Genomic DNA, 17,321 nt, shown 5'->3' on the forward strand with positions numbered 1-17,321 from the left:
TGTCTGTCGTCTAGTTACAGAGCTGTTGACAATACATAATCATGGACGTTAAATATGAATCTAAGATACTCAGTCAGCTTGTGGCTTTGATAAGCCAATGATGGCTTCTTCGCGAGTTCATGCTTGCCACAGGATCTAAAATACATACATATTACTGACAAAAATTCCTCCTCCTCCTCCTCCTCCTCCTCCTCCTCCTCCTCCTCCTCCTCCTCCTCCTCCTCCTCCTCCTCCTCCTCCTCCTCCTCCTCCTCCTCCTCTTCCGCCGCCGCCGCCGCCGCCGCCGCCGCCGCCGCCGCCGCCGCCGCCGCCGCCGCCTCCTCCTCCTCCTCCTCCTCCTCCTCCTCCTCCTCCTCCTCCCCCCCTCCTCCTCCTCCTCCTCCTCCTCCTCCACCTACGTACTCTCAAGTGACAGAAATAACTGTCAAGTATGTTAACTGGTAGGACTATACAGTATGTTGGTAACCAGAGCTGCGGTTCTGGGCCAGTTGTCATTTATTTATAGACGTACAAACAAGTCAGTTGAAGACTGCTGTTTCAAAGTTCATGTATGAGACCATACAGTTTAAATGTGTTTTCATTGATTATTTCTTTAAGTTCAGTCAATTTGCTTTTCTGAGCCAGGAGGTTAACTATGTGCTTTAGATTTCCTTTTTTTTTTTGTTCATTGTTGCTGGCATTGTTGATCTTTGGGGCTTTAATACAAATATCTTATCTGAGTATATTACATATGAAAAATGTCAGTTATTTATCAAATGTATATGCCAATACATGAAGAAAAAACAGTACATTACTGCCACTTGCACATTGCTACTGTAAGTATACCAATCACAGATGGATAGAAGTATGTGCTGTGTTTATTGTTACACAGCTTGCCTGATTTGTTTAAAATGCTGTAGTACCACTGTGTACATGTTATACAAATTTATGCTGGATGAGATCAGTTACTGCACTGTATACCTGTATACGTTGGTAGATACTGTTCAAGTACAGTATGTGCATTACTACATACTGTGGCATGGAGGTGGGGCCCTAAGGGTGACAAATCGTAGTAATTTCAACTGTACATATTTCTTTGAAAACCACAGACAGTAGTAGTCAGAAAACATAGAGCACTTTACAATTACAGTACATAGCAATTCAAAGAATCACATTACTCTACATGTATTGCACACTTAATTTAGTTTAGATGAAGTTTGTTTGGTTTTCAAAATGATCAAGTTCCCTTTGATGTACGCTCCTGAATGTAGATGAGCATCTTGGGCTCTTCCAAACATGAACCCAGCTTGGACCAACTTGACAATAGAATATATACCTAAATTTGTCATATTTTTGTTCTCATGCAAGGTTTTATTCACTATTGAACTGTATAAAAGTGATTCGAGGTAATGTGTGATTATTATGCGACCAACCACTTAGGCTATATATATATGAATACTCTACTGTATGAATACTCTACTGTATGTTAAGTAAAAAGGAACATGAGAAACCAGTAAAGTAGTACTGTGACAGTGCTGATTGATGTCACATAGGTAGACAGTGCATGGTACTTAAACATGCAGTTCCTTGCCTAGGGTACTGTAGACGGTACACATGTTTTAAAGGCATTGAAGACTCGCCCCAAACCGTGGGCAGCTCTTTGAAAAAGTTAACTTTCCGTTGCTTGCAAGTGAAGTTTTCTGCTTGTCGCTACAAAATGCAGACAGTAATGAAACATGATACCTTGTTATCTTTAGCTGGACCTGAGATGTCCATCGCTGTATTGTCTGTACACTGTGCTGTGGGTATTGACTGCAGCTGTATGCACTGACTGTACACTAGTGTCTAATTACCGAAGGTAGCAAACTGTGTGCGTATTTTCTGGGATCAATGGTGGTTTCTAACACTTCTGTTACACCTCATTCTAAACTAGGTCAGATTACCGGCATTAGACGTTTCTTTTTGCACGAGTCTTCACACCCTTTAATGTCGTACTACTGTACAATAACATATAACTGCATAAATATTACACAGAATTAACAGCAAAGCTACAGGTGGAGAAAACTATTTATAAAAACAAGTACTTGTTTCCTTGTTTGAGTGAAGATGTTGTCAGCATGCAGGGATCCATGTTATAACAATGCTACCTTAGCTTACAATCTTATGAATTTCTATGAATACAGACCATCTCCACACCTATTGTCACACACCCTTCCCCTGCGGCCCTGCCCCCATCTCCTTTCAGTTAATTCTGTTACAGTAGTCTGACAAGAATTGCTTTTTTAGGGAGAGCTGTAATTTACAACAGCTCTCTAGAACTGCAAATTGTCTGCAGACCGCAAAATTGAACCTTGTGAAGACTGTCTATATGTGACAACACTTGTCTATATATGTTTGTACTATAGACCATATAAATTGTGTAAATTATGTATACAGTTATATCCAACATAGTTCTACTTAAATGTACATCCTTTATAGAGCTGCAAATTGTGTGCAGACCGCAAAGTGACCCCTAAAAGTCTGTCATATATGTGACAACACTTGTCTATATGTTTGTACTGTAGACCATATATATTGTTTAAATTATGTATACAGTTATATCCAACATACCTCTACTTAAATACATCCTTAAAGAGCTGCAAATTGTCTGCAGACCACAAAGTGAACCTTAAAAGACTGTCTATATGTGACAACACTTGTCTATATGTTTGTACTGTAGACCATATAAATTGTGTAAATTATGTATACAGTTATATCCAACATAGCTCTACTTAAATACATCCTTAAAGAGCTGCAAATTGTTTGCAGACCACAAAGTGAACCTTGTGAAGACTGTCTATATGTGACAAGACTTGTCTATATGTTTGTAGTACTGTAGACCATATATATTGTGTAAATTATGTATTCAGAACTTTATATCCAACACAGTTCTACTTAAATAAATCCATAAAGAGCTGCAAATTGTCTGCAGACCACAAAGTGAACCTTGTGAAGACTGTCTATATGTGACAAGACTTGTCTATATATTTGTAGTACTGTAGACCATATTGTGTAAATTATGTATTCAGTTATATCCAACACAGTTCTACTTAAATAAATCCTTAAAGAGCTGTAAATTGTCTGCAGACCGCAAAGTGAACCTTGTGAAGACTGTCTATATGTGACAACACTTGTCTATATGTTTGTAGTACTGTAGACCATATATATTGTGTAAATTATGTATTCAGAACTTTATATCCAACACAGTTCTACTTAAATAAATCCATAAAGAGCTGCAAATTGTCTGCAGACCACAAAGTGAACCTTGTGAAGACTGTCTATATGTGACAAGACTTGTCTATATGTTTGTAGTACTGTAGACCATATTGTGTAAATTATGTATTCAGTTATATCCAACACAGTTCTACTTAAATAAATCCTTAAAGAGCTGTAAATTGTCTGCAGACCGCAAAGTGAACCTTGTGAAGACTGTCTATATGTGACAACACTTGTCTATATGTTTGTAGTACTGTAGACCATATATATTGTGTAAATTATGTATTCAGAACTTTATATCCAACACAGTTCTACTTAAATAAATCCATAAAGAGCTGCAAATTGTCTGCAGACCACAAAGTGAACCTTGTGAAGACTGTCTATATGTGACAAGACTTGTCTATATGTTTGTAGTACTGTAGACCATATTGTGTAAATTATGTATTCAGTTATATCCAACACAGTTCTACTTAAATAAATCCTTAAAGAGCTGTAAATTGTTTGCAGACCACAAAGTGAACCTTGTGAAGACTGTCTATATGTGACAAGACTTGTCTATATGTTTGTAGTACTGTAGACCATATATATTGTGTAAATTATGTATTCAGAACTTTATATCCAACACAGTTCTACTTAAATAAATCCATAAAGAGCTGCAAATTGTCTGCAGACCACAAAGTGAACCTTGTGAAGACTGTCTATATGTGACAAGACTTGTCTATATGTTTGTAGTACTGTAGACCATATTGTGTAAATTATGTATTCAGTTATATCCAACACAGTTCTACTTAAATAAATCCTTAAAGAGCTGTAAATTGTCTGCAGACCGCAAAGTGAACCTTAAAAGACTGTCACATATGTGACAATACTTGTATATGTTTGTACTATAGACCATATTGTGTAAATTATGTATACAGGTATATATCCAACATACTGTACTGTAGTTCTAATTAAATATATATACATCCTTTACAGGCGGTATATTGAATTATCTCGCACCTGCTTTATCACTAATTAATTGGTAATTAGTGTACCATAAACACTGTAAGAACAGACTTTTGTAAACATTGGTTTGACAGTAAGTGGTTTCACATGTTGTATGTATGTCAGTATAGTGCGTGGTACCCATTTGTAAATTTATTGCACGAAACGATTAATCTTGATCTAGTCGTTGGATACAGTTTACGTGTGGAATTTGGCTCATGTACAGTATTATGCAGCTGGCAGTTTATACTTTTACATAGCATCCATGTTCAGTACTGTACTGTACATGTAGCCAAAGAATTCAAAATGATGATGAAATATATTGATTATAAGGAAAGAACATTTGCTTGGAGTTGGAAAACACACCTGTTGAGAAACTGAAAGTGTGTAAAAGGAAACTATAAAAATTTAATTCCCTCCTCGCTTACCTGTCTCCCCATATCCTTAGCGCTCTCGTTCTTACGTACCTAGAACGAACTGGTAACCTCTTAACACTGCGCCATTTTTGTTCAAGCCGGAGAGGTCCAGACATGCGTTAATGAAAGCCTCACATTTTTTTTTTGTGTCTAGATCTACAGTATATCAAATAATTTTCCATAAATTAAAGTTTGTTTCATAATCGTCATGGTGATGGTCATGGTCATCAAGTTTTAGAACAAATTAACTCACTGTACATGTTTAATACTGTTACTTTGGAATCATACACAAGATCAGTAATTTTGCATTTCAACATGCATGAAATTCTCCAAGTCTGTGTGTTATATAGTATACCCAACTAGAAATTTACTAGACAGATATATGTGTATTATAACTTGTATTAAAGCAACAGTAACTATGTATACAGCACATTGTAACAAAACTACTGTACATATCAAGATTTTACTGTGAATGTTTTCTGTCAATTATGGTATACACATAGGTAACCTTTTAAGCTGCAGTTTACCCTTAGCGGCCATTCACTTCCAACCAATTACCCACTTTCTCATGCTATATACACCCGTCTAATTAGTTTGATCTTTTGTGGGCTTGGTTATCGGCACGAATCGTGGATTGGGTACACTGTATTGGACAGTACAGGACCACGGTAGAGACATTGTACGGAAGTACCGTACTGCGCATAATTTGCAGATTTACTTTCAACGCTTACTTGCTTACCTGTCTCTTCAAAACCATACAGATATATCGGCACCCTAACATGTCAAGCTTTAGAACCATTTTACTATACACTGCCAGTAATGTTACTATCTAGCCCAAAAATTAACTGAACCACGTAGTGAAAAGGACCGCAACAAAGTTTGCAAGCAAGAAACTACTGTGGTATGAATGCACATTTTACATGAACAACTATCCTTGCAGAGAGAAGAAACATACTGTGAGATGAAATATCCTTTTAAGGATCAGAGACGAACTAGCTTCCCACAAAATTCATAGCTTGTCTAAACTCATAACATTTTCTGAACAACACAATGATTCAAATATTACATGATGACAATTCAAGTGCATCTTTGTACTATGAGCGCTTGTTGTACATGTACCGAATGTGACAACATACTGTACATTCTTCTCTCTGCACACATAATGATAGCCTATACCACAAACTTTGTTATCTCTACACAGGGGAATGTAATGGTACAAGTACAGTAGTTACGTACTTTGTGTTCACTGAGCAGAACAGATGCAATGATGTCTGCAGACAATGCGTAAGGGACTATTAGCCAATCAAATCACTTGATTTGACAAGCATCATTGACTATTTTTAGCTTGAAAATCCCTGTAATGGAAATGTTATTAACCCTGTACCTTGCTGGTTGATTGTTATGATATACTTTTTGTTTTCAAACAAAATCACTCAAAGGTAGGATTGGAAGGAATTTTGGTTCTTTTCAGAAGAAGTTGGGGCTTTTTGGATAGAAGAAAAGAAAGATGTTTATTCAAAATTTTTTTTTTAATGTTTTGCATAGGCCGAGTTGTGAGTGTGTGTACTTGGGGTTTGTTCTGTAATAAAAAAGTTTGCGTCCCGCCAGCACACACGCACGCAATATGAAGATTTTTTGTCCCTGGCTAAAACAATGCAACCCGACGCAGAATCCTGTGTCGTTCATTCGTAACAATGCTGTTAAATATCTACAGTGCAGTGCATTTATATGTACAGTACATATCATACAATAGATTACAGTGCAGTACAATACAGTACAAGTGCAGTGCAATGCCTTTGAGTGCAGTGTACGTAGTACAGTAGGTCATGAATGGCAGACTTACAAGTACACACTGTACACTGTATGCTATACAGCATCATAGTACACCGTATACCCTCTAATCATCTCCATGATCAGCTGCATCGTGCATCGTTTCCATCTTTGTCATTCACCGGACAGTTAATTGATGTTCACACGTACAGTAGATTAATACCCACCAGCAAAGTCAGCAGATCTCTACGGCTATTACTGGGATATTTTCATTAAAAAGACAACTTGCTGATTTGAGTCCAAGGCCTATATTATCATCTCAACTGATAGTATAAATAATTGTTATAGTCATATGTCTCTGTGTGTGTGAGTGTGGGTGTACAAACTGTACAGTAACAGGTAATAACTTCAGTGATCACATTTTTGTTAACCAGGTTTTGATGGATCTGAAGGTTGTCACTCTATATGTTTTTGTACACAAGATATGAGATAAAAGTTACAGAGCCATAAAACCTGCTACATAAAGTTTTGAACTCGAAATTATTAATTAACATTGATGGAACAATGAAACAATGGGATTACCTTAATTTTGTGGGACACAAAACGTTATATGTTGGCCTAAAACCACGTTTATAACTCATTGATCTATTAAAGAAGCAAAAAAGCAACCAAATGAAAGGCCTACAGTAAACCATGTTTCTTGGACAGAGAGTCTTTCAAGATGACAAAGGATATCCAATGATGTGTGAATGTAATAAATGTACATGGCTTGGTTTGTAGAAAGAAAAATTGCCAAGTTATAAATCAATATCAAAAACACAAGTTTCTAACAGGGATACTGTAGGTCACAGTACTGGCCCATAAGGTATACTGTACTGTGTAGCTCTGTGTAATTGTAAATGTAAGTAAAGAAAACCAACAAACTGGACAAGCACCTGTTAAGGTTTCCAAGTAATATTCGGACTATTTTGGAATTTCAGGAACCTGCAGAGACCTTTGCTGCGTGCGGATAATAACAGTTAAATTGAGGTCAAAGATTGACCGTGTACAACAGGTGCATGACCATCATCCTTTGTAACTGTTGTTATTTTTGCAAGGACATATGATATTTCTGTTCACTTTTTCATGCAGCTTATGGAGTAGATTTTGATTAAAAAAAAAATGTTGATGATGTTATTGTTAATAAAATCTCATATCAATTAGATCTCATGATAAAGCTTGAGTTAGCCAAGATTTAGAGAGGAGATAAAAGTCCAAAATTTTGAGTTTCCATGTATTTTTTATTTTTTTTTGCAACTCTTTTCCTTTTCCATTCGTTTGATGGGAACAAGGTAGACAGATGATACTTCTGTTCCCTTTTTAAGCAGCTTATTGAGTAGATTTTGATGAAAAAAAAAAAAGTTGATGCTGTTTTTATAATAAAATCTCATATCAATTAAATCTCATTATAAAGTTTGAGTTAGCCAAGATTTGGAGAGGAGAAAAAGTCCCAAAATTTGGAGTTTACTTTTTTCAATTTTTTTTTATTTGAAACTCTCTTCCTTTTCCATTCGTTCGGTGGGAACAAGGTAGACGGGTGTCTCGTTAAGTTCGATCAGTCTTTGTTTTGAGAAAACTTAGGGTACACGGTAGGTGTGGGAAAATCACAGACCGCCAAAGTATCATTGAACACAAAAGATAAGGTACTGTAATTATATTGCATGCAGTCTAAGCTTATTCAGAGTATTATTTACTTGATCTATATACGGTGCTGTTTTCCTGGACAAACTTGAAAGAGGATCTACATAGTTAACATGGGTAAGTTTGGCAATTGCAAGACAGGACGAGCAAAGTAAAAAGCCGAAAAGAGGAAATTCTATAATGGAACTGATGTCAGCTCATATTTTCAGTGGAACATTGTTACATTTTGAGGGTGAGAGGTGGTTATTAAACACATGTATACTGCAGTGCCTAGATACCTTCAAGGTCATAGGAGTCGGTCCCAGATTTATAGCATATTTACTTCGTTCCTCGCTTACCTGCCTCCCCACGACCTTAGCACTCTCGTTCTACAGTGTCTAGAACGAACCAGTAACCTTTGAACACTGTGCGCCCTCTATGACCGGACCCCTCGGGTCAATGCCCTTCCTTCTCATTCTACCATTTAGCATTATGCTAACAATTGATAACAGATTTGAAAAGGACTTTTCTGATGATTCTGAACCTCCAAATTATGTATTTTTCGTGACTTTGAGAAGTGTTGGACAATGTCCCGACAAGGCAAATGACAGTTGAAGTTGGAGCATGAGGTGACCATTTATTAACTTTCTAGCATATTTGGGATCAATACCGTTTACCTTCAATCACATATATACTGTACACTGTCATACAGTATATGTTATGTATCAATACCTGTTACCTTCAATCACATATATACTGTCATACAGTACAGTATATGTTATGGATCAATACCGGTTGCCTTCAATCATATATGTCATACAGTATATGTTATGGATCAATACCGGTTACCTTCAGTCACATATACACTGTCATACAGTATATGTTATCATTGTTATGGATCAATACCGGTTGCCTTCAATCATATGAATGTCATACAGTATATGTTATGGATCAATACCGGTTACCTTCAATCACATATACACTGTCATACAGTATATGTGTTACGGATCAATACCGGTTACCTTCAATCACATACACTGTCATTCAGTATATATGTTATGGATCAATACTGGTTACCTTCAATCACACTGTCATACAGTATATGTTATGGATAAATACCGGTTACTTCAATCATATACTGTCATACAGTATATGTTATGGATCAATACCGGTTACCTTCAATCATATATACAATGTCATACAGTATATGTTATGGATCAATACCGGTTACCTTCAATCATATATATATACACTGTCATACAGTATAATGTTATGGATCAATACCGGTTACCTTCAATCATATATCTTTCATACAGAATATGTTATATACAGTAGAAAGCTACAGTACCTCATCAATACAATATAAGATCCCAACAAAAAGTTACTATAAGAGTGTTGCTGCTCGGAAAGTTCAATATTGACCTCAGATATATAAATCAAAGGAAGTATGTGCAGGTGGTTCATAAAAATTAAAACTTGAATAATATGCAAGAGAAAGTAACTTATTCAGAAATATGGTACAACCTAGGGAAAGAATGCGGCCAGATTTTATTCAGTCTCTGCAGTTTCTGTGTCTTTGTACAAGTTATGTCTTGTTTCAGTCCCCCTTTCTTTGTTTAATTATCTTTTTATATTCTTCACTCATACAACAAACTACTAATTCACAGAGGGTTGTGTGTTCCTGGATTAAAAAAGTTAATCATTTTGTCGAAAAGTAAACCTTCCCTGGCTTATATTATACTCGTTAACTTTAATAGAACCCACACTCTTTTGAATAATTAATAGATAGGGATTAAAGGTTGACTGTGTGGATGGGATGATATGTAATACCCCAGTGGCTGCACACTGTGTACAGTACTTTATATACTACTTCTTTATCAATTTAACTTGCTGGGAATAGGGCAGTTTACGAAAGTTTATAAGCCAACATCAACCCATGTTACAATGGTTGTACTGATATATACCACGCATAATGTACTTTATTGTTGTAAGTCAACATCAACCCATGTTACAACAGAACAATGTACAGATATATACCACGCATACTGTACTTTAATGTAAGTCAACATCAACCGATGTTACAATATCTAGAACAGAATGTACTGATATACACCATGCATATTGTACTTTAATGTTGTAAGTCAATATCAACCCATGTTACAATATATCTAGAACAGAATGTACTGATATACACCATGCATATTGTACTTTAATGTGTAAGTCAACATCAACCCATGCTACAACAGAACAGAATGTACTCATATATACCACGCATACTGTACTTTAATGTTGTAAGTCAATATCAACCCATGTTACAATATATCTAGAACAGAATGTACTGATATACACCATGCATATTGTACTTTAATGTGTAAGTCAACATCAACCCATGCTACAACAGAACAGAATGTACTCATATATACCACGCATACTGTACTTTAATGTTGTAAGTCAATATCAACCCATGTTACAATATATCTAGAACAGAATGTACTGATATACACCATGCATATTGTACTTTAATGTTGTAAGTCAACATCAACCCATGTTACAATGGAACAGAATGTACTGATATACACCATGCATACCATACTTCAATATAGCTTATTTGGTTTATGTGCATTAAAATTTGCTGTAAATATTTCTCTTCATATTGGATGCACTTGTAACATTGCCAAATATGGTTGAAATGGACCACTCAAAAGCTGTGTATCTGTTTTTGTTTTTCTCTCTTGTCCTTTGTCATACAGTACTGTACTTTTTTGACGCATTTTTTGGGGGGAATTAAGAATGACATTATCTTATTATGTTTCCTGTCATGTTCAGATGTCGGTTACCACAAACAATCTGAATAGTTCATTTAAACTTATCCTTTTGACATGTACTGTAATGTTCTTAATTCTCTCATCTTTTTTTGCCTTGGCCTAACACAAACGAGAATTGATTAACAATAACCAGCTGCACGTCCACAACCTAGAAGTATGCAAACACTATAGGTCTGATATCAAGAAGTACTGTATAATTTGGAAGCTTTACAACCAATCACTTCCTCACGTTTGCATCCGTTTGTCAAATTTCCCATTCAAATTTTGCGTTTGCTGGTACGAAATTGGCGTTCTGACAGAATTTAAGCTGATTTTCACTGACCTACAGATTTCATCTCGTTTAGATAAAGGAATGAAAAGATGAAATCAATATCCCGCCCAAAATTTCATTTGAGTATTAGATATGTTCGTTAATATATACAGATATATATATACATATAGTGCCGTGAGGCTCATTTATTCTGGAAGGTCAAATATACAGTAGTGTGGTCATAAATTGGCAATATTGTCTCAGATATATACTAGATATTATCAGAACTAGCTTTATAGGAGACAAAACCCTGACCATAATCTTGGCTTCTTCAGCTTATCTATATGATATACTTGTTTGTGAAGAAGGGCTACACAGAAAAGCTTAGGAGAGTTTTGCTCTGTTTGAGAAATATTATACTTTGAAACCTGTTGTATGTATCTGAGAGCTCTTAATTTTGTAAAATTGTGTCATCAACTTGGCAAAGTGCCCCTGGGATTTGAAGTCATTTTAATAGTTTTTTCTTTGCTTGTCAAATTTTCCAAGTAGAAAGTTTTAACTGGGCTAATTGACACTGAAAACGATACCCTCATTAGGCAGTGTGTGTTAAGAGAGCTTCAGTATATATATATATTTTGTATAGGGAATTTGCTAAAACCCATCTGTGTCCCAGGAAAGAAACATTGTAATAAATAGAGATGAACAACATGTCAAGTTGAGACGTGGCTAGATGATGTCATACTTAGACTGGACCAAGTCTTCAGAGTCGTGCGTGATGATAACGGACATTAAAGGATTGGTTCAGGTGTCTGACATGTCTATCTTGTATGAAAGAGCTTAAAAAGAAAAACAGAATAGTGAAGAAACTACCATGATAGCATTCTCTGTTAAGGAAATATGACATTTTGAAGATTTCACAATTTCTTTGCAAATGACTGGTGTAGAAAGACTAACTGTGAGGGTGTGATGTCACATCCTCACTTCCTTAACATGTGTCAATATATTTCATTAAAAAATAATAACATTTTTTTCACAAATCTAAAAAAATTTAATGAAACATTCTTCAGATGTTAAATCTCAAATACTTCCCTTGACACATATGAGATCTCCTGACGTATCTTTTTGTTGTAGGTCATAAAATCTTACACAATATTTTAATAAAATAACAAAAACTTTTCAGGACTGTGAGGATATGATGTCACAGCTAGTCTGATTTCAGCAGTTTCTACACAATCAGATAGAACTTTAAACTTGAATATCTCCTAAACGGAAAAAGATATTTGAATAATTTCTTCACTGTTGGGTTTCTTTTATTGTCCTCTTTCATATAAGATAAACATTTGTGACACCTGAACTATTCCTTTAAATCTGCAATATCTCTCAAATGGAATCAGATTTTTCTCAGATCTAATTTATCTCTAGATCTAATAGATCAATGATGAATGTTGAGGTTTGTGTCTCCTTTTGTAATACATTAATAGCCAAAAGGTTGAGTAGTTTATATGCAAGTTGAATCATATCAAACAATAAATAACAATCTTCCAATGGCCTGTTAAGTGTGATCCTTGAGGTATTCCAATATACTGTATGCATTGTTAATCACCATGACACATTCACTGGATATGTTTATCTTACAGTTGGGCTGGCACTTTATTGGTACATGATATGTACTTAGTTTATTCCTCAATTACCTGTTTTCAGTGAAAATACTAGTAAGTACTGCATTCTGCACTGCGCTTGCATTCTGCATTAAATATTCTAGCTATGATAGTGCATTGTAGCTACAATGCACCATGTTGTAGCTACTGTACAGTACAGTAGCTTTGGAAGGACGAGGAAGTTTGAGCATATGACCCGGAAGTGGGTCATAGTAGGTCACAAGTGTTGCCCATGAAGTCTGTACTTTAAGGTCTGTACATTCGATGCTAGGTGTACAGTACACCGCTATACGTACAAAGCTATGGTACTGCTGTACATGTACAGGTCTGTACGTACGATGCTAGAGTACTGCTGTACATGTACAGGTCTGTACGTACTATGTTAGGGTACTGCTGTACATGTACAGGTCTGTACGTACTATGTTAGGGTACTGATGTACATTTGTACAGGTCTGTACGATGCTAGAGTACTGCTGTACATGTACAGGTCTGTACGTACTATGTTAGGGTACTGCTGTACATGTACAGGTCTGTACGTACTATGTTAGGGTACTGCTGTACATTTGTACAGGTCTGTACTATGTTAGGGTACTGCTGTACATGTACAGGTCTGTACGTACTATGTTAGGGTACTGCTGTACATGTACAGGTCTGTACGTACTATGTTAGGGTACTGCTGTACATGTGCAGGTCTGTACGTACTATGTTAGGGTACTGCTGTACATGTGCAGGTCTGTACGTACTATGTTAGGGTACTGCTGTACATGTACAGGTCTGTACGTACTATGTTAGGGTACTGCTGTACATGTGCAGGTCTGTACGTACTATGTTAGGGTACTGCTGTACATGTACAGGTCTGTACGTACTATGTTAGGGTACTGCTGTACAAGTACAGGTCTGTACGTACGATGCTATAGTACTGCTGTACAAGTACAGGTCTGTACATACTATGTTAGGGTACTGCTGTACATTCATACAGGTCTGTACATACTACTGTATGTTAGGGTACTGCTGTACATGTACAGGTCTGTACTATGTTAGGGTACTGCTGTACATGTACAGGTCTGTACGTACTATGTTAGGGTACTGCTGTACATTTTTACAGGTCTGTACTATGTTAGGGTACTGCTGTACATGTACAGGTCTGTACGTACTATGTTAGAGTACTGATGTACATGTACAGGTCTGTACGTACTATGTTAGGGTACTGCTGTACATTTTTACAGGTCTGTACTATGTTAGGGTACTGCTGTACATGTACAGGTCTGTACGTACTATGTTAGGGTGCTGCTGTACATGTACAGGTCTGTACGTACTATGTTAGGGTACTGCTGTACATGTACAGGTCTGTACGTACGATGCTATAGTACTGCTGTACAAGTACAGGTCTGTACATACTATGTTAGGGTACTGCTGTACATTCATACAGGTCTGTACATACTACTGTATGTTAGGGTACTGCTGTACATGTACAGGTCTGTACTATGTTAGGGTACTGCTGTACATGTACAGGTCTGTACGTACTATGTTAGGGTACTGCTGTACATTTTTACAGGTCTGTACTATGTTAGGGTACTGCTGTACATGTACAGGTCTGTACGTACTATGTTAGAGTACTGATGTACATGTACAGGTCTGTACGTACTATGTTAGGGTACTGCTGTACATTTTTACAGGTCTGTACTATGTTAGGGTACTGCTGTACATGTACAGGTCTGTACGTACTATGTTAGGGTGCTGCTGTACATGTACAGGTCTGTACGTACTATGTTAGGGTACTGATGTACATGTGCAGGTCTGTACGTACTATGTTAGGGTGCTGCTGTACATGTACAGGTCTGTACTATGTTAGGGTACTGCTGTACATGTACAGGTCTGTACGTACTATGTTAGGGTGCTGCTGTACATGTACAGGTCTGTACGTACTATGTTAGGGTACTGATGTACATGTACAGGTCTGTTCATACAATGCTAGAGTACTATGTTAGGGTACTGCTGTACATTTGTACAGGTCTGTACTATGTTACGGTACTGATGTACATGTACAGGTCTGTACGTACGATGCTACGGTACTACGGCGCATGTACAGGTCTGTTCGTACGATGCTAGAGTACTGCTGTATGCTGTTAGTTTGGCTATTTAAGAAACAAAGATCTTTGCAGTATTTATAAAATCTGTAACTATATACGAAAAAATGCTAGTCAACCTGAGTTGTGTACAGTACAGGATATCCACACATGTACACTAAACATTGAGTTGCCACATAAATGTTGATTTCATGTTTACAGTATGTTCCTACAAAGGCATTTTAAAAAATAACAAGGTAAAAAGGAGGAAAAAAAAGGACCGTCTGCAAAAGTTCAAAGTATTGAGTAATGTTGCAATGTATGCACGACAAAGCAGTGATAGATAGTCTCAATCCTTGGAGATACTATATAATATACAAATTATATGCAGTTCTATTAAACAGGAAATTATAATACTCCTTTGGGTTTTAATATATATTGGTGTCTAATTGGGTGAGTGTTTGGGATGTTTCCTGCTTGCCAAATATCTTTTGGCCTGACCTCAACCAGCAGTTGTTATTTCCTCATTTCACGGAAACTATCTAAAGATTGGTTTTAAGTTACGCAGACATTTGTAACTTTGTTTGATTGTTTTGCACTACAGATTGCGGAACCCAATGGCGAGCCTAGTTGGAAGGCAAGGTGGTACACCCTCCTTAACATTTTAAGCGTCGTCCGGGAGATTGATGAATGCCATGAAATCCTGCCATGCTACCAAGTCGGCGGCGTCTAAATACCGCGACGAGAATGGTAACGTCAACCTGAACGAGCGAGCTGCCGGAGCTTTGTCGCCGCCGCGGGTGACAAACGGCGAGCGTCATCCTTCCCAGGAGAGTTGCGTCTCTTCCAGCCAATGCTACAGCTTGGAAGATGCCAAAGGTCGTAATTTAGGCCGGATGCGAGAGGCGGCCAGGAACAACGCAGAGGATGGTTCAGGAGACAGGAGAAATTTACAGAGGAAGCGTTCGAGTTCTTGCATCGCCCTGAAGAATGCTTTCTCGGCTCTCTACAATGCAGAGGATTTCTGGAGGGAGAGGATTGCTTCCGGCTTCTTCTCCGTCGTGTACAAGGTATGGTACAGTACTTAGCTGTAGTTTGGAGGGAATTAATTGTCCATGTACCTGACAGTGAGCTATACTGTATATATGCACAGTAATTGGGTTTACGTTATAATGTGTAGAACTACTCTCAAACATAAATTTGTACATTGAGGGTCATAGTTAGATGTGGACATCATTACATAGTTTGTACAGTGATGTACATAATACTACAGGTACTGTACATTTAGCATGTATACATGTGTACAGTACAAGTAGTATTTCCTTTGGTATGAGTATGAGTACAAGACTCTACAAGCACTAGTTATTATAGAGTAACATGTAAGATTGCATAGTTTATAGATTTTCAAAATCCCTCGAGTACCTGCTCGCAGTGGCGGAGCTAAGGGTATTGGTCAGGAGGGGCGAGAATGCTCTGTAGGGGCGCTTTCGACACTATCTAAGCGGAGCGCCACCACAGGTTGGCACGGAGCGTACAGGAATTTTTTGAGTATTAAAGATACTCCCTGGATCGCTGTAAATGACCCTTTCCCGGCATTGCTAATTTGCAGATAAACAAAGAATAAATAGGTGTCACCGCCAACAAAATTTGACAAATGTCAAAAGGTAGATGAGAGCGCAATAAAAAGTCAATAATAGTGAATAAGTTAAAGGTGGTAAAAAGCTGGAAAGGGCTCCAGCAGTCCATTTGAGTCTTTCAGGGGGGGGGGGCATCCGCCCCCCTTGACTGTATGGACGCTCCGCCACTGCCTGCTCGAGTACAATTTTATGAGGGCGGCGAATATAAAGAGTACATGCAACTACTGTATGCTAGAAGTACAAGTCTGAATACGGACTTAGTAGTACAAGTTGGGACTACTGTACCGCATACATTTTTCGCTATTTGAATATCAGATGCAAGTTTGATAACACTTCATGTTGGCCGATGTAGAGAATTGATATCCTATTCTTCCATTTGCAAAATCTTGCAGCAAAGATGAAGTGGTTGAACATACTTTAGTTCGAAAATGTTCGATATAATAGTCTGTGCTAAATTATATGTAATGATCGCTCTACATGAGAAGCATTAAAATATAAATTATAATCCATATATGAGACACTACAAAAAGACAGGCAAGAAAGATAATGTGCAGTATTGCTCTGTTGCTATGGGAATACAATTTTGCAAGACAAGATAAATTTGATGAATTGAGATTGCTTTTGATAGTATCAGTGGCACACAGTCGACCAGAGAAATCAAATTTGGATAATGTATTACGTATTATATTCCCTAATGTTTCTTTCTTAGAAAGCCCTATTGCAACATTATTTTAACTGTTTACTGCAAAATTTGTGGCCAACCGTCACTCCTTTTGGTCCGTCGGTTAATCACTCACATCTATAGTTGCAAATATTTGTTTC

General features: G+C 37.1%; 1 protein-coding gene across 2 annotated transcripts in view; it reads left to right on the plus strand.

The window, feature by feature from the left end:
* LOC139978598 (dual specificity testis-specific protein kinase 2-like) overlaps nucleotides 1-17,321 on the plus strand; it is a 52,045-nt gene that overhangs the window by 4,908 nt on the left and 29,816 nt on the right. For both annotated transcript variants that reach the window (XM_071988940.1, XM_071988949.1), the window contains exon 2: nucleotides 15,467-15,932. In XM_071988940.1, coding sequence (XP_071845041.1) covers nucleotides 15,549-15,932 — 384 coding nt within the window. In that variant the 5' untranslated portion in view covers nucleotides 15,467-15,548. The remainder of the gene's footprint in view (nucleotides 1-15,466; nucleotides 15,933-17,321) is intronic.

This window comes from Apostichopus japonicus, chromosome 2 (assembly GCF_037975245.1).
Source record: "Apostichopus japonicus isolate 1M-3 chromosome 2, ASM3797524v1, whole genome shotgun sequence".
NCBI classification, from domain to species: Eukaryota; Metazoa; Echinodermata; class Holothuroidea; order Aspidochirotida; family Stichopodidae; genus Apostichopus; species Apostichopus japonicus.